The sequence below is a fragment of the Pavona decussata genome, unplaced genomic scaffold, assembly GCF_977016875.1.
Source record: "Pavona decussata unplaced genomic scaffold, jaPavDecu1.1 SCAFFOLD_366, whole genome shotgun sequence".
Lineage (NCBI taxonomy): Eukaryota > Metazoa > Cnidaria > Anthozoa > Scleractinia > Agariciidae > Pavona > Pavona decussata.
The window spans coordinates 3524943-3542883 of record NW_028145742.1 but is presented as its reverse complement, the minus strand read 5'-3'; the positions used below and the strand labels follow the sequence as shown (position 1 = coordinate 3542883).

At 36.8% G+C, this 17941-nt stretch overlaps 3 protein-coding genes across 6 annotated transcripts; 2 read left to right on the top strand and 1 right to left on the bottom strand.

Moving 5' to 3' along the window:
• Nucleotides 1-88: 88 nt before the first annotated feature.
• LOC146452887 (AH receptor-interacting protein-like) lies at nt 89-3762 on the bottom strand. The gene is made up of 3 exons (XM_085097669.1): nt 1989-3762; nt 1710-1889; nt 89-1020 (listed from the first exon to the last, which is right to left on the bottom strand). The coding sequence occupies exons 1-3, from the start codon at nt 2073-2075 to the stop codon at nt 304-306; spliced, it is 984 nt and encodes a 327-aa protein (XP_084953795.1). The 5' UTR covers nt 2076-3762; the 3' UTR covers nt 89-303.
• Nucleotides 3763-4372: 610 nt separating this feature from the next.
• Nucleotides 4373-15736, top strand: LOC146452886 (transducin beta-like protein 2). Of its 4 annotated transcripts, none has more exons than XM_085097666.1 (13): nt 4373-5529; nt 7258-7309; nt 7995-8057; nt 9887-9922; nt 11052-11260; nt 11611-11697; nt 12107-12168; nt 12543-12616; nt 13412-13461; nt 14003-14197; nt 14378-14538; nt 14635-14666; nt 15319-15736. In XM_085097666.1, the coding sequence occupies exons 1-13, from the start codon at nt 5418-5420 to the stop codon at nt 15350-15352; spliced, it is 1167 nt and encodes a 388-aa protein (XP_084953792.1). In that variant the 5' UTR covers nt 4373-5417; the 3' UTR covers nt 15353-15736. The 4 variants fall into 4 exon arrangements, with proteins under 4 accessions (XP_084953792.1, XP_084953793.1, XP_084953790.1 ...); XM_085097664.1 differs by lacking the exon at nt 4373-5529 and adding an exon at nt 5562-6035; XM_085097667.1 differs by lacking the exon at nt 9887-9922 and having other exon boundaries at nt 4425-5529.
• A 742-nt stretch (nt 15737-16478) lies between these two features.
• LOC146452885 (uncharacterized) lies at nt 16479-17735 on the top strand. The gene has a single exon (XM_085097670.1). The coding sequence runs from the start codon at nt 16562-16564 to the stop codon at nt 17228-17230; it is 669 nt and encodes a 222-aa protein (XP_084953796.1). The 5' UTR covers nt 16479-16561; the 3' UTR covers nt 17231-17735.
• The last annotated feature ends 206 nt before the right edge of the window (nt 17736-17941 follow it).

Sequence of the window (17941 nt, the reverse complement as noted above, 5' to 3'; positions counted from 1 at the left end):
TTGGTAAGAAAAGGATGCTGTTGTTTTCCAATAAAACTTGATATATATTTGCTGTAACAGTAAGAGTATCGTAAGACAACCAACAACATAAATTTATCACTTATGTATGACTTTATTTCACCACATACATTCCAAGGTGGAATGTGTTTTGTTACAAGATTTATTTGGAGAAGTGGTTCACTGCTTGAACTATTTCACATTGTTGCTTAACTCTGTAACTTTACTTTTTTCTCTTTAGTCTGTCAACAAATAGTCATGCACAGATGCAAATAAAACAATGGGTTTCTATGCAAATTCAAAGGATCATTTAAAAAGCGTTTTTAACCTATCTCTGTCCTCAGCATCATGTTTTTTGGTGAGCTTCTCTAATTCGTCAAGTTCCTTCTTCACAGCTTTTGCTAGTGATGGATCAAGAGCTGCCACTCTGTTGAAATCTTCCCTGGCTTCTTTGGGATTCCAACATTTCACATGAGCCTTAGCACGTCTAAATAAAGCCTTGACATTATCTTTGTCTTTTTCAAGGACTGTTGATGTGTGCTCAATAACTTCATAAAAATCGCCAAGGAAAAGCTTGCATTGTGCATAGTTCAGCAAGAAAGGAATCTTCATTTGATCAAGTTCAAGCCAAGGTGTATCACCAGGTTTTTCCCTCAGACACAGCTGCTCCAGACAGCCTAAGGCCTCTGCATATTTCTCTGCAGCTTCTTTATACTTTTTCTTTTGATAAAGTTGATTCCCCACTTCTTTTAATCCTGGAACAATAGACAATTTCTCTTCTGCATCCATTTGCCATGTTTCCTTTCGGAATTCACCAGGTTTCTCAAACTTCGAAAGTTCTATTTCAAAAATAAGATCTTGTTCATTGACAAGCAAGTCATCCAAGTCTGGGTAGCCTGTTGATTTCATGGCTGATAAACTGCAAGAATGTTCATGGTGGTTATGTTCCTCAGTTAACTCTCCTTTCATCTTTTTAGCCACACTCCGGAGACTCTTGGACACAATGGGATAGCCTCCTACAAGCTAAAAATGTAAGTGTTTAGTAGATTTACATTTCAAGACTAGCATAAGTGCCTATTTTGCCTTGAAATTGCTGCAGATAAACTATTTTGGTACAGAGACAGGTTATCATGTAACAAACTTGGTTGGGTTTGTTTCCAAGCAAAATGTTAAGACAAGAAATAGCTTATTACTTTTCTAGAAAACACAGAGATACCAAGCTTGACTGATTTCTTATGTTCTTATGTTCATTTTCCTTACAAACTTAATGTACAACTAACCTTCTTACATGAAAACCAGTCCCTGTGCCAAAATAGAGCTTACCTGGAGCAAGTCCAATTTCAAGACAAAAAGGTACTGTCACTAGTCTTGTTGAAAACCCTTCATTTACTTTCTACTGATCTGTGCAATGAGTAAATTTTACTGTCACCACCCACTGATACCACTCATCTGATAATCGTGGTGGGTATTAATTAAAAATTGGAGCCTGTAATTGTTGAAATAACAATACAAAAGGTAAAGTAAGTGTAAAATTATGAGATGGAAAAAGATGAGGTTGTTGATTAACATTCACCAAATCCTGACTTGAAGTGCCACTTATTTTTATAGTGTGCCCAAGCCAAGTACAAAGCCACACTACTGTTTTTAAACGTTTGGAATTTCGAGAAAAATATAAAATTAAATGAGAATTTTCAAGTTAATATTTTTCTCACCGATTTATGACACGTAAAACGAGCCACCTCTTTTTCCCTCATGGTTTTTATAAGTTGTTCCCAAACTTCTAGTTTGAACTTCTTCCCAATGAGGAGCTCAAAGGGTTGCCCAAGATCTCTACTGCAATCGATCTGTGTCTTTTCCTCATCAGCCTTGAACGTCTTAAAATGAAATGTAGCCTGGCGTGGAACATTAGATAAAAAATGCTTTCATTATTTATCTAACCAGAATACAACAAAACGTCAGCAGAAGAATAACTCGCTGAGAACTAGGTTTACCTTAGATCCCTCTTCAAATGTTGGTATGTCACCTTCTCCAGCGTAAAGAACGTTCTTTGATATCAAGGGCTTCTCGTCGTTCGCCATTTTGACAAAGCAGCTGGTTAGATAACCGAGAGAGACTGGTGTCGAAAGTAGTAACCACTCCCTCACCTGCGATTTTCTTGATGTGATGCCGATGTGCTGTAGTTCGTACTGTTGCCTTGCGCATTTATTTGAAACTTTAATAGCCAAACAAACCTCTGCAATATTAAAACAAATCCTGAACAAATAAATTATCAGAAATAAAATACAGTATCAACGCAGTAAAAGGCCTGTCGTTTGTCTCAAGACAATTTAGCTAGTACACCAGTAGGGGGCTTTTGCTCTTTTACAGATCATCCTTATGGTGCTTTCAATTATCTTTCATTTTTTTCTTTTTGTTCTTATTGTGTCTTTAATTTATAACATAAAAATAATTAAATTATGGATGGTAGGCCTGTGGTCGTCCCCACTTTTTCGTCCACCCCTGATCTGCGCATGTACTTTTGCAGATCATTCTTTCTGATACCATTGATTTTCTCACCGTTTTTCCACTAACGATATCCCTATTTGATTTTGCATGTATTTGAGGGATCATACTGACGCCCTTTGCCTCCGTAGAGCTTTTCGCATGCGCAGTTGCAAAAAGGAAAAACAGCAACATCATGGATATGTATTCAACACCTCACGCACACGCCCACGCCCACGCCCACGCCAAAAAAAAAAAAAAAAACACTAGTGCGGCCAGCAGCTTGCATCCACTGGTTTTGGGTAGCCAAATGTTGGAAAACGTTCGCCAACTTTATCAAGAGAAAAAGTATAAAGAAGCTGTAGAGAAATATGCAGAGGCTTTAGGCTGTCTGGAGCAGCTGTGTCTGAGGGAAAACGTTCGCAAATTTTAAAATGATCCAATTGAGCACAAGTCATTGTAAGTACCGCACACTAGCCTTGGTCACTGAAATAAAAGCAAATTATCAAAACGTCAGTTGTCCAGGGTTCTGGATAAAAACAAAAGAAGGACATTGCTAAGAATTTCAACTAGCGGATGGTTGGTCAGTTGGATATTTAGTATGTTTACAGAGTGATTATTTGGAGAGTTGAACTCAGAACATGAAACAGAGAGCAGGGAACTGATATTCGTACTAAGTGAATCAGCCATATTTTCACATAGGATCACTGTAATGATCTGTTATATCAAAGGAACAAAGTAAGTTAACGTGTGAAAGAAAAAGATAACGTGCTATGTGAAAATAGGCGAACCTGTCGGTTCCCCTTTAGTGTAGTAGGTATCACGTCTTTCTTCAATGCAGGAGACCGGGGTTTGTGTCTTCAGTCGCCGGTGAACCATATTTTCACATAGTACGTTATATCTTGAATTTGGAACTACCGGACCTGGTCACACTGGCTGTCATTTTCAGCTTCTATCATGGACTGAATTTGGTGTAACTTGGATGTTATTCTAGTTTTCTATTTAGAAATGGTGTTTATGCCCCAATAAATCACAAATACAAAAAGGTCACGGTTTTCCTTAATTGTGTTCTGATTACAAAATCTGACTTGTCTTATGAAGAACTAAAGTATTCAAACGTGACCAGATCGAACAAGATGTCTCATTTATTCCAAGCGTTTCTAATGAGCGGAATAATTTTTTATCTGGTATTGTATATTTAACAATTATTTCTGAGCAGGTATTGGATATGAGCAGGATGATATAAGATGATGGATAGCCTACATGGCGCACATCATATAATTATGAGCAATAGAGAAAAATTGATCTTGTTGATTTCATTTTGCAGAAACGACTAGAAGATCATTTAATGGCTGTTATTTCTCGAGCATGGTATAATGGCTGAAATCCCATGGCCTCTAAGCCAATCAGAACTCTGAAATTGTATTATCCAATGATCCAGGTTTGAATAATGGGGACTATACTACATTCTTTTAAAAAAATGTTTGTGCGGTAACGTTTATCATCTAGTATTGCTGTAATGGCTACAACGTTCAAGTACTCGATGAATTTCATACTAAGATTATCTGACCTCAATCAAAATTTCTTGCCTTAATGTCTGACTTAAAGGAAATTAGGTTGTCTAGTTAATCAGTCTACTAAAAGAGGAAATGTATGCAGCACAGATTATTGATTTCAAGCGTCAGAAAACGAGGAAAAACGAACATAAACCGCACTGTTATAACATCATAAATAGTTGGAGTATAGAAACCTTTTTTATGTCAGGTGTGACTGAGTAAATCGCAGAATTTGTATTGTTCTTAGGATTAATTATCAGAACCAATTTTCTTCTTTAATCTTAGCTGAGAGAAGTAATGGCTATAAGAGTACTTTCAATCAGACTATCGTCTGAAAAAATAAATGTCCAAGCCTTGCTCAAATATCGGGTGTTATTTAAAGATCGACACTGAACAATATTATAGCATTTGGCGAGCCGGTCACTCATTACTACATTGTAAATAAGGTATGCTTAAACAATATAAATCAAAACAGGAAACTTCATTACGTGGAAAAAAATCTTAAATATACATATTTTTTCTGGTTTCTTTTTCAAATGTTGTAGTACTTGAGACGGAGAATCAAGTCGTAGGTGAATTAAGTGTTGTATCTGAATAATGCGGTGAATTAATAGTTTTGTCTTTTGCTTGTTATCTTAATGCTATATCTTTTTACCGATGTTGAAGTTTTAGAATGTAATTTCAATTCCATTTCAGCAATTAAAATCATCTCAGAAACCCAAAAGATAGTTTCTGTGTTCAATTCGGATCGTTTTGAGTGGCGGCGTAGTGAAGTGTAAAGAAATAAAACTAAAAAAATATTGAGACAATCTAACAAAAATTTTATTTTGTGTATAACCAAAAAACCGAATTTCAGAGTGAATGTTTTGTTTGTCTTGCCAAGCATCCTGCACCTAATTACTGTAGAGTCCATTTTATTTGCTGTTATCGTAAACCTTAGCCACAAAAGACTAAATAATTAATCTGATTTGTTTTCGCACTCAGCAGCTTACAAGCGATGCATCTGCTGTATCCCTCAGATTATATGGTTGGTTGAAATTTATGCCTCTAACTGGTGGCAATTCCTCTAAACACACCTAAACTCGCGCGCGCCTGGACTAGTGTACTGATTGGCCAAATGCCAAGCTATAAGGCTTACACATAACCTGCTTGTTTTAAATTCATCATTTTCACGCCACGCTGTTTTTGAGAGAAGCAGGAACTTTTAAGCCATAAACGCCGAGACAAGCGGGTATTGTAAAACTTATCCAACACACAAGTCTGTATCTATGTCTTGAGAAATTTCGTTAGTATAACTGTAGCCTCTGTGAAATCCTGGCTGCTAAAAGGGATTTGGGAATTGTGAAGAGAACCAGTATAAAAATTCAAGTGACAGGAACCAACATGCCTAGCGTAACCCATCCACTGCTTGCAGCCTCGTTGTCCGGACACGATGCGTTTGTAGAAGGAGTGGAATTTAGCAGTAATGGAAAATACATTATGTCAAGTTCTTCGGGTAAGCTATTACTGTGTTATGTAGATCATAGAATTTCACTGCTTGCTAGGATTTTTATTTCCCACAACAAGTTTACTTCGTCCAAGGATGTTATTTGAAGTGCGTGCATCGTTTTGCGCGCGTGAAAAAGCGGGTATAGCGTGGAGTCCAAAGCGAGGCTCTCTCCAGGTGCTGTACAAAGATGGCGGCCGTGGAGGTCGCTGGGTTTGGGACAATTACAGTAACCTCTGTAATAGCCGCTGTTATCTTAGCAGTTATTCTGTATATTGGATATAAAAGTAAAAAGGAAAAGGGGGACAGCTCTGATACTGCTAAGAGTGAACCGGAAGAGAAACCGGTACCCAACGGAGAAAAAAGAGACAAAGTAAAACAGACGAAAGGAAAGCGTGGCACTGCTGCGGTAAAGAACCACCACAGACAGCTGGCTATTCTGAAAGGACATACAGGATATGTGTTTGATTTGGAGTTCAGCTTGAATGGAAAATACCTAGCTTCAACTTCACAAGGTTATCAGAAAGGAATATGAGAATTATTTTCATTTGCTCTTTGAGAAATGTACACGTAGCTGATTCATCACGTGAATTCATCTATCCACTGCTACAATATAATAAGGCTTTATCTAAAACGTATGTAGATATAAACAATCTATTATTTATCACACAGCTTTTGTGAGGTTTAATTCTTGTTTCTTTCGTAATTTTTTCTTAACGATTTTCAATTCCATTTAGTGAGAAGGATTTTTATTTTCAAGACATTTCACGTTCTGCTTTCCCTCCACGGAATCCCCTTTTCGGTTGTGGCATTCCATGAAATTGAATTAATCAGCTTATCCCATTAAGTTCGGTTCAGTTTGGTTCATTGTGGGCAGGTTTGTAAAGATTTATTGGATAAAATTAGCAAACACAAGATTATTATTTTTTTTTTAGTCGTTATAGTACAAGTTCCACAGTTTTCTGTTTTTGTTCAAAATTTCCTTTCAATTAGTGTAGTCATGGTCCAGCTTGTTCATAATGTAATAAATTTTTAAAAGAAATGGCAAGACAAATTTCTCATTCTATTTTGATTCAACGCTTTTCAATTTAGGTACTTCACAGTTTATTTCTATTGGCCAGAAAAATAATAATGCCTTTATGTTTTAGCGATAGAGTGAAATAAATAATTAAGGAAGCTCTTCAAAATAAATCAGAAAAAAGTGTGCATGATAATCATGACAAGTTCAATCTACAAGTCCACTATATGCTGCAATTTGAGTGATAAATTTAACAGGCTCTAATTTCATTGTTTTCTAAATTGCACCATGGAAATCTCAAGAAGATTGTCTGTGGTTTGAAGTGATGCAGAAAACAAATCTGTTGTCTGTATTTATTGTTTACCAGATAAATCAACTCATCTTGTATAATTGATGGCCACATACTTCACTACATTTCACAGTAGCTTCAGAAAAATGACAGCTGCTCTTAAGTAAAATTAATTTGACCAGACCTACACTACTGGAATTACGAATGTTGAAGAAATTATTATTTTTTTATTGCTTTTATTTTTTATGCTTAGCCATTTCCTAAAAATTATTTTTTCAGTTACTTGCAATTCAGAAAAATGTCATTTTTGTTATAGTTATGTATGCCTATTTTGGTTTATATTTGTTTTAAAATAAATGGTTGTATTTTGCAGGTGTCACATCAATTCAATGCAATTAAACTTACCATTGATAATTTATTTGTACTTTAGACAGAACAGTGAGACTATGGAGTGTAAAAGATTTTAAAGAGAAGGAACATAAGTAAGCTGTAATTCATGCAATTTTTACTGGACAAATATATTAACCCAGGGTATCAGGATTTTCACTCTACTATTTTTGATAGTGCACATCTTAAGCTCAATTATGATTCAAGAAAATCTTCAATTATATGGCCAACTGTACTGTAATAAACGAAATTGGTTCTCAGTTGAATTTTCAAAATTTTACAATACAGACTGCTCAAACAGTCCACTCATAAATTGACTTTAACCAAGGCCTGTAAAAAAACATTCTTTCTGTCTCATTCTTGTTTTTGCTGATTAATCTCTTATGGACTTCTGTGCTCAGAGAACATTTCTAAGTTGCTCCACCCTTGTGCTACATTTAATCTGTACTGTGTTCAAGGCATGATGACATTGTTTGGAGGAAGAGAAGAGAATGTTTAATTCTACATACTCTTTTTAAATTTAGTTTGATTAGACTTTGAAGTCTTCTTTTGTCATAGTATTATCATTGTGAAGAACATTAAAATACTGTGGCTGAAAAGAATAAAAATAAGGTTATAATGAAACTTAGACCCAAGCAATATTTTTTTCTGTATTACACAACAGCATCAGCTTGCTTATTATAAGTATACTGACTAAATTATTATTGTTTTTATTTTTAAATTTTATTTTTTAGATGATCAAAAATTTTGTGTAAATTGTTTTCCTTTCTTTTCCTGTAGATATATACGAGCAAATGTAGACTTTGACCATGGAACAAAGGTTACGTTTAGCCCTGACACAAGGTAAGAACTATGCATTACCAGCAGGTTTTACAGTACTTGTGCTGACCAGACTTGCATTATTGTGGAGTCTGTTTGCAGACAGCAACTTACACAGAAACCAAACCAAACCAAACAACAAAGACAAAGCACAAACTTCTCTTCACTATCAATCAACACCCAGTTGATTAACCCTTTAAACTCCAGTGGTGACTAACATCTAATTTCTCTTTAAACATGGTTAAACATGTCAGGAGAATAAAGGAAATAATCACCAATGATGAAATGCCTTGATTTTTTTAAACAAAATTTACAAACTAGTAACATAATAAATTAATATATTGAGGACAGTGAGGAAAAGCAACTGTCTGAATAAAATATCCCTCTGTTAGAGCTACTGTGTTTTATTTTCTGTCTGAAGTGAGGTGTTATGTTTGAAACTACTTCAGTCACTCTATGAATAAGCACACGGGGCTATGATGTTCTCTTTCCATCCACTTTGATTTTGTTGTTGGAGTGCCGAATGTCACTGCAATTGCATTGTATCAACCCCCATTACACAAAGGTAGAGGATCAGGATTTTCTGTCAGGTTTCCATCCCTTAAAGGATTGTCTTGCCAACCTGAGGAGTTCCATCTGAAATCTGAGACAGGAAGCTGAGACTGGTCTAATTTACGACTACTCATCCCCTTTCCTGCAGCTTTACCCATACTGACTTGTCCTACATCCCAGCGGAATTTCACTCTCACCCCTGTAACACTATAATGCAAACACGGTAACAAGGAATCTATACAGGGTATTAGCTTTATTAATTATAGTCAGGCGATGAATTGTGGGCCCCTGCCACACTGTGTTGAAACTGAGGGAGCACCTTCCTTTAGTAAAGCAGGCACTTGCATACAGGTTCAGAACTTAGTACCCCAAAAGTGTTCTTTCATATGTATGTGTTCACTGTGGTATTGTTAATGTGTGCAAATTTAGTTTTAGAATTTTACACTAAGTCTTGTCTGCAAAAGTTGAATTTGGTGTTTTGCGGAAGGCTGAGATTCAAGCATAATAGACTCTGTGGGCGAAAAGGTTTTTGTAATAATGGGCACACTTTAGGTACTACAATGTTACTTGTGGACTCACGTTTAAAGGATAAGGTATACATTATTTTTTTTGGGAGGGGGGGGGGGGTGGGGGGCAGTCTGGTCAATGTGACGAAATTCCCGCCAATTTTTCAGGTTTGTCAGATTCCCCAAAAGCAATCCATCAACATAGCAAACTACTATGTGTTGAGCTAATCTGTATATGTTGGCTGTTTGACTTATTTGCCCAAACTTTATCTAGTCAAGCAGTTCGGTGAATTTGACGAAATGTCGCCAAATTTGTCATCAATGGCTGGCTTCTATGTGTTGAGCTAATTTGCGTAAGTTTGGCAATTTGACTAAATTTCGCCAAATTAGTCACAGTTGCCATTTAATTGGCCAAAATTGCCAAATCAGCTTATCTAGGGATGATCGAAGTGACTCTGCTAGCAGGATATATGTGTTGAGCTAATTTGCATGAGTTTGGTAATTTGACAAAATTTTGCCAAATTCGTCAGAGTTGTCAAATCTGCCAAAATCGACAACTCTGTCGCAAGATTTCATCAAAATTGCCAAATTTGCCATATTTGCTTATATTTCTACATGCATTTCTAGACTTAACTGGCGTCACCACTACTGTAAAATCTCACGCCTTTTCTATTCACTTTCAGTAACTTTTTTCCTAAATTTAATTAAAACCCTCCAATGCAATTTCAATTTATCTAACAAACTAAACTAAATTAAGTTGACAAGTTAAATCCTTTCCTACTGTCTTCTCAACAGCGAAGATACTAAACAACAACAACCAGTTCGCTTCAGGTTTGTTGCGACTCAATTGAACCAAAGCATGTATTAAGTATTTAAACTGTTGATGATAAAGAAATTTACATTATAAAATATCTGTAATTAATAACAAATTAACCTAATCTCATGATTCTTGAGTTCTCATTTCTGAATATTCTCCTTAACTGATTGTGATGTGTTTTCTTTTTCTTTTTAATTTTAGAAGATCAGACAGTATCTCATAGTTCTCATTTTCATCCCTAAATATCATTAATCTCTGGTTGTCAGACATTTTAACTTTAAGATATAAACAAAAAGAAAGCTAACAAAATCAACCAAAATGTCTTTCCTTTGAATCTGTGTCAAAAAGGGAAACAGATCGTAACATACAAGTTAAAGTCCCATATTTAATTTTAAACACCTTTCAGTCTTATCTACTTCAAGAGAAATGTTTTCATCTTTATGAAAGTTTAGTAAATAATAAAGAACATCACCTGCTGGGCCCGGTTGTTTGAAAGCCGATTAACACAATTAAAAGTTAACTGAGGTTTCCTGCTCGCTCGTTATTGTTTTTAAACTCTAATTTTAAGCTAGTAGTAAAGAAGAGTCAATGTCAAAACTGAGGGACAAAACTCTTTTTGAAAAATCTTTATTGTTGTGTAATTAAACTCGAACCAAAGTTGCTGTTAATCCAGGATTACCATAATGGGGCTTTGAACAACTAGGCCCTGGTGTATTGATGGGAATAAAAATAGATGATTGTTAAATAGAATACCAGTTCTCCCTTAAAATTAAAGGTAAAGGACAAATCTACAGTGTTGGAGTTTGGGGCACAATAGTGCTGCATTCACAATGGAAAATAAAGTTAATCTTTCAAGTCTCTTAATATTCCGTTAAAGTTAATGTTCTGTTTAAAATAAATTAATTGAACTTGTTAATTGTGTATTAAGATCCAAAAAAGTCCTTGGTTGCAGTCAGTCAAAAGACAATCTTATATCATCCTACTCCCCCCGTGACAGCCTCGGTCCTCTCTTTTACCCAATCTTTGTATCCTTTTCCACCACTTTTCTTCAAGATTTAGGCGTCTGTATTCAAATATTTGTAGCAGTACTTGTGGTTGTAATTGTTGATAAACTCTTACAATACATATATTCTTATTTTACAGAGCTTTTATTACTGCTTTAGCAAATGGGAACACAATCCGTGTATTTAAGGTGAATAAAAAGAAGGATGGGTCAGGAGCTTCCATTACTGGGGAATTTGACTTTCCAGTCAAACATTCAACTGAGATCATCAACATTGCTGTGGCCTCCAGTGGCAAGTTTATCATGTCTTGCTCCAGGGATACAACTATCATCCTTTGGAATCTCAAGGGTATGTGTTTGCTGAAGCTTTTAGTCTCCACTTCTCAGTAAATGACTGTACAATTTTTGTTAAAGAAAATAAATCACAAAGTGTCAAATTTTGCAAACCTTGTCTCAAACTTTTAGAAGAGCACTCTAGAACTTAAAATTCAACATTGTTTGTCAAGTGGGGACTATTGGCTTTCTTGGCCACCGAGTTCCTCACTTAACAAGGAATTAATATGTTTTACCTACACTTTATTTATGGAGTCAGAAATCCATTTCACCTTTATGGAGAACTGAATAATGACTATAGTATAGAACTGAAAGTGTTAAACAAGGTGACATTACCACTAACTGGTGTGTGTTGATTTGTTGTAGGGGAAGTACTGTCTATAATTGACACTCGTCAGATGAACAACAGTTTTGCGTGTATATCCCCTTGTGGCAAATTTGTGGCCTCAGCAGGTGTGTCATTGATTCTTAGTGGTGCAGGTGTTTCAAGGCGAGATGTCGTAGCGGCATTGAGCATCTCTCCTTTTTTATAAAGAAGAGGCCTCCAGAGCCAAACATGTTTAAATGTTTTCTATTAAATATCAATAACACGGGGAGTTCTTGCATAATTATCTCCCAAGCCAGAGGTTCATGATAAAGTGCTTGAAAATAATCCAGATTGAATTGGAATTTGGAAATGTTGGATTTGGGGAGAGGGGAAAACTGGAGTACCTGGAGAAAAACGTCTCAGAGCAAGGACAAGAACCAACAACAAACTCAACCCACGTAAGGGCCACATTGGTGGGTGATGAATACTCTCACGCCATCCCTGCTCCCCAAAAATGTTTGAACATTTTTACTCTGTTTCCTTGATTTGTTGTAGGTTTTACTCCTGATGTTAAACTCTGGGTGGTGGAGTTCACCAAGTCTGATGAATTCAAGCAGGTGACTTCTCATTACTGTGTTATAGAAAATTAATGTTGCATGAAATTAAGCGGCATTAATTTACATTGTGTTAATTTAATTAACTTCATCTTTCTCCATTGAGCCTTTTTAAAGCTTTGAAAAAGGTGTTCACAAATCCAAATTAAGACCATTGTTATTTGTGGGGTGTCTTTCTCAGCATTTATTTTGGATCATCAACATACCACTCAGGTCCATATTCATTGTCAACAGAACCCTAGACCTCCCCACTTTGTGTGCAATCCACAGTGATTAATATTTTAAGTCATGCATATTTTAGATATCTTACAAAACATAAACATCAATCTGCCTGTTTCTTTGCAAGTCTGTAAATTACACCAAATGACTTGTTACAGGTGTCAAGAGCGATGGAGCTCAAAGGTCACACAGCTGGTGTTTATCACTTTAGTTTTTCAGCAGACTCAACAAGGTACATGTCTAAATTACTGACTGAGTTACTTTAATGCCTTAATGCTTTCATCGTATATTCCTGCTTACACTCCTGGGAGGGACTACCGTATAAAAGTGATGCAGGTGATCGTCAAAAATTTTGAAAAGAACCCCTTAGAGGTACCAGAATTCCTTTTTGTGGGCATGATCCAAAAAATTTTTTACCCCTAAGAGGTACCAACTCTAAAACAATACACTAACTGACAATTTGACAATTCATAAGGATTTTTACTTCCTTTCAAATTTTTCGGCTCAACACCCTAAAAGGCACCACCATAGGTGCCCATGGAGCCAAAACAGTACAGGCATTTCTTTACAAAAATTATGGGTACAGTACCACTTTTCCATGGGTCTGTACCATATTTTAACTGTCGTATGAACATGAAAATGTCTATACTTTCAAAATTATCAAAAATTGAATTTTTGGTAACAAATTTTGTGCTTGTAAAGTAATTTTTCAGATCAAAAATCTTTTTGGGAGTTTGAGAAACACATTCTTGCTTTTTTTGTCTTCCCTTTGCTCAAAAGTTAGGTAAATCAGTTTATAAGGCAAATGAAAACAGAAGTCCAAACCAAAATTACCCTGCCAATTTGCTGCATTTGCATTTGTGGTGTGAATGTTTTTGACTGGTATGAATTCTGTTTTCCTTTTCATTGTCATGAATTGATTTCAGAAAATTGTAAACCAGAAAGATGGATTGACCAAGTGTTTCCAGTTTGCCAAATGAAAAGGTGAATTTTGAACATTTATTTTTTCCCTTTCTTCTTTGCTCAGAATGGCAACTGTTTCAAAGGATGGAACTTGGAAGATATGGGACATTGATGGTGAGTTGTTAGTGTGTGAGGGAGCAGTCTGGAGTACTAACACCCTTCAGCTTCCCTGACCTGACGTGTCTCACAGAGCTATTCTGCCCCGTTATCCTTCACTCCCATATTGCAAATGCAATCTTCCCTTTCAACCAAGTCCCCTGCTACACTGGCTACTCAACAGTTTCTCCAAGGCCTCATGAATATTGTCTTCAAAAATTTAAATAACCGTCAGTCATTGCCCAATAGCTAACCAAAACGTTCCCCATGTCGGACAAAATCTTAAATGTATGACTTTCACTAAGTATACCAATATTTATTGTCATCATCTTGGGGAAGGATATAGATCGTCCTTAAACATTTTTTGTCAGAACAAAATAGCAAGTTTATGAATGGTCAGAAATTTATCCTTTCCAATAAAGAATGATTTTTGACCATTTTAATTCCTTTTTTTTCTCTAGAAGCACTGGAATTTCACAGCTTTTGTATTTTAGAATCCTAGGATAGGATGTGAATTAATTGATTAAGGATGAATATTCATTAAATCATATTTCTTTAGTGGAGTTTACCAAGAAGCAAGACCCCCATCTGCTGATAACTGGAATCTATGATGCCTCATTTAATGTCTATGACAACATGCTGATTAACATGTCCCCGGATGCATATGTGACTGCTATCACCATGGGAAGGTCTGTGGGAATTTTTAATACAGAAAATGGACACTTGGAGGAGTTTTTAGAGGATGTGCATGGAGGTAAGGCCAGCGTTGAATATGACTTAGTATCAGGGTTCCCATTAAGTGTTCCAGTCAGCTAAAAAAAACTTGAACCTCCTACTACTAGATCCTAGATGTCTGCTCTAAAACTTAACCCTTTTACTCTCATGATCTGAATGTTATTTTTTCTGATTGCTTTTTTTTACATTGCTCTTCAAGATGCCATCACAGCCATTGCGTGGCACCCCAGCTCTCGTTACCTGGCCACCGCTGGCGGCGATGACCGTGTGATCCGAGTGTGGCATAATGCGGCTGGGATCAAGGTTCAGATTGACGATTTGCAGGGACGAATGTACCGTACTAGGAATGAAAATGTCAAGGTAACAACACGTGTTCGGGAAGTGGTTTGTGATTTTATTACTTCATTTTTTTAACTGATATGTGTATTAACTGGCATTCATCTTTCACTCAAACAGGAAAGATTAGAACAGCAGATTCTTGAAGCAAGGTAATTAATGAAAGCGATGTTTTGCTAGACTGCAAGTAGTCCCTTTCTAGTGAGTCGAGAGGGTGCACTCACAGCGCAGCGAGACTGGAGCGAAGAGAAATAAACGAGAAGAGCCTCTCCCCAAGCCCCCCTCCGCTCGTTTGCTTCAGTTTTTTCGCGCTTGGCTATTTTGCGCGACCTCTCGACTATCCATGAGAAAGGGACCGCTTGCAGTCTAATGTTCTGCCTTTTATTATATAGCTGAACCGCTCTGCGCTGAAAAAGAGCATTTTGATTGGCTCCCTGAGCGATCTGAATTTTCCTATACGGATGGACCACTTGCGTTACAACGAGCGTTTGAAAGAAGCAAAGTGTTTCAGTTTTGACAAAAGAAAAAAAAACGAAGCCAAAGTGTTTTAATTTAAGCGAATGAAGTAGGAACTGTTCAAAACGTTATATATACATAAATCGGAGTTTTACTTTCCTTCTAGCAAGTAGCAACCGGGAATGTCTATAAAGTAAAAACCTTACTGAACTTTGCTTGTTCAGTCCGTATTGGGAAAATATTGGTCTCGTCCATTTTCGAGCTATTTTTCATTCTATCGTTTATTGACTTTATAATGTTATATTGTGCAATTTCACTCACACGCATTGTTTGGTTTTGGATTTTCAGAGCTTCTTTAGACAAACTGAACCTGATTGGTTAAGGAAATGGAGAATCAGTGTCCGATAAACAACAACAGTTTAATTAACAAATGGCTGAAGTTACAAGATGCGTCAACTAGTAGTTAAAATATTCAGCAGCGAAGACGAATCCACGCTTTTATTTTCACCAGGAACCGTGCCGGGTAATACATGCGTCTGTGCCAGTGAACAAACTTCAAAACAGAGAAACACACATCAAAGTTACTGAGCGAAGAGGACAGATTTGAAATCTTTATATCATCGTTTAATATTGAGAAGAAATTTTTCTTTTAGCTTTCGCAACACTGATCGAAGTATTTCTCACCAGTACGTCTCCTTAAGGCTTTATCTTATGAATATTGAGAGCATTTTAGCAAAAATAAAATTAATTCCGTGTTTTCCTTGAAGAGTAGTATGTCATTATGTTTCTTGAGGGCGGCCCAACAGCCATTATTTTTTCTCCCACTCACTCAGGAGGGCTACAGTTGTACCGCTATTTGAAAGCTACGAATTGTAAACTTGCGATGCCTGGCCAAGGAGTGGTTTACTCTGAGTTGTACAGGGTATGATCACTGTTTTAGGTTTGTATTTTATTTTATTGAGCTTTGTCATGCGAAAAAAACTATTACAAAAAGAAGACAAACAAACGAGTAATCATATTACACGGAAACAAAGTGGAAAATAGCTGGGAAACACTACAGCTAAGGCCACTTACAGTTTTTCTCCATATATTTGTCTGTAAATTTTTCTCGCACTCAACACAGACCATGGTTTGAGAAGGTTTTACAGACAAATGTATGGAAAATTAAAAACACGATTCCTCAGATTTGAACAGAAAAATGTTTGGACCAGTATGCTAGTGTGCTAACTTTACAGTATTACAGTGTGTTCAGGTTTCAAGTATTAGAAAATTAGTTGCGCTCCAGGGGCGTATTTTTCGAGCCCGGTTAGCACTGGTGTAAACAAAACCTGTGACATAAGTTGTCAGCTAATAATGTTCCCATTCGGTGGAAGACCGTGCGCTTCGAACCAACGAAAATAATGCGCTGCTCGCAGTGTATCGGTTTGAGTTGTACATTTTAATTGCAATTACAAAAATCATTAATTTGTGTTATTATCTACTATTTATTAATAATTAATTTAATAACTTGGATTTATGACGTCATCGAGACAAACACCAGACACGGGGGCGCGCGCAATTTTCAAAAAGCGAGATTGCACGTGGAACCAAGATGTCTCCCACCACAAGACAACGAAAGGTACAGTTGGAGGATTGTGTTCCACATGTCCTTGAGGCCGTGAAACTGCTCGCCAATGGAGAAGATCAAGGAACCTCAAGACAACATATCGAGAAGTACTTGGAGGAGATTTTTAATGAAGAGACAAACGAAGTGATCAAGTTATCTTCACCAGTTGTCAAGTCCGCGATTCGTAAAGCGCTCAGTTCTGGTTTGCTCACGCACGCTAGCGGAATTGGTCTTAATGGGTCGTTTCTGATACATGAGAAAGGAAAAAATTTTCTGGAGGCTTATTCTCGTGAAAAAATGAAAGGTTACGTTACAAAAGAGGCAAAGTTGCGGAACATTTCTTCACTGGCCAGCGAATATTTGCAAGACACTCCTCAACTTAAAAATACACCGAAGGCAGCGGCTTCAAACAAACGCCAGCGAAATAGCAAGCTTGTTGTGCCTTTTGCTGAGGAAGAGATAGTCAAAAACGGTCAGTGTAAGACTGCTGAAAAATGCACAGCGTTAAAGACGATATTGAAATCAGCGACAAAACGTAAATTGGCTGCAAAACTCAAACGAAAGAATGGTGCAAGAAAGGTGAAGTTCTGCTCACCTCCAAAGGTGATTTTTATCTCGCCGTGCATCAAAAGAAGGTCCAAGCGAAAGAACTAAAGTTCTGCTTTTGCTGGTTCATTCAATCGACTGCGATCAAAACATGCAGCGCAGCTTGTATCGATCAACAATCCGAGAAACGCCGAGGCCTAAACAAGCCAAGCCATACCTAGCTTAGTGCCAGGCCGTCAATAACAGGAATTGCGTTCACTTTAGTTGTTGCGTTTCAAACTCGTAAGACAAGTCAGTCCTTGTGTTTTTAATCTGAATATACCTTCCTACAACAATGAAGTTCAGAGTTTCTCAGACTAATCAAGTTCATTTCAGATGATCAAGTTCATTTACTATCTGCATATTAAATTGAGAGATAATCACAGTAAGCCACGCCCACACCCAGGAGGAGGGGGGTGGAGGGGGTACTCAAATATACTAGTGATGGGCAGTGCAAATGAGGCCAAATTTTTAGACCCAAAAAAATACTGTTTCTAGGATAAAACTAGGCGCAAAAAAAGAACAACACCGTAGAAAATAACCCACAAGGAAACTGACAAAAAAAAAATCAAAAGGGTGTGAAATATTTCTTCCATCTGAGTATTCACTCATTATGCAGCTGTCACAAACTTCAGGCAGACTACATCCATTCTTTCATAGTAGGGAGTGATAAATGTTTATTCAGGAAAACCACAAAAGTGAACGTTGTATCTGTTAATAACTTACAAAATAAAAGCCTCACTGCTTTATAACAATACAAAATGTCACACCTAATTCATA

Bases quoted from the DNA above. Each gene is read 5' to 3' on its own strand.
- LOC146452887 (XM_085097669.1), bottom strand. From the start codon at position 2,075: ATGGCGAACGACGAGAAGCCCTTGATATCAAAGAACGTTCTTTACGCT. The intron at 1,890-1,988 runs GTAAACCTAGTT...GTTCCACGCCAG, and splicing joins CATTTGAAGAGGGATCTAAG to GCTACATTTCATTTTAAGAC. The intron at 1,021-1,709 runs GTGAGAAAAATA...TTACATTTTTAG, and splicing joins GTTTTACGTGTCATAAATCG to CTTGTAGGAGGCTATCCCAT.
- LOC146452886 (XM_085097664.1), top strand. From the start codon at position 5,711: ATGGCGGCCGTGGAGGTCGCTGGGTTTGGGACAATTACAGTAACCTCT. The intron at 6,036-7,257 runs GTTATCAGAAAG...TTTGTACTTTAG, and splicing joins CCTAGCTTCAACTTCACAAG to ACAGAACAGTGAGACTATGG. The intron at 12,169-12,542 runs GTGACTTCTCAT...GACTTGTTACAG, and splicing joins AGTCTGATGAATTCAAGCAG to GTGTCAAGAGCGATGGAGCT.
- LOC146452885 (XM_085097670.1), top strand. From the start codon at position 16,562: ATGTCTCCCACCACAAGACAACGAAAGGTACAGTTGGAGGATTGTGTT.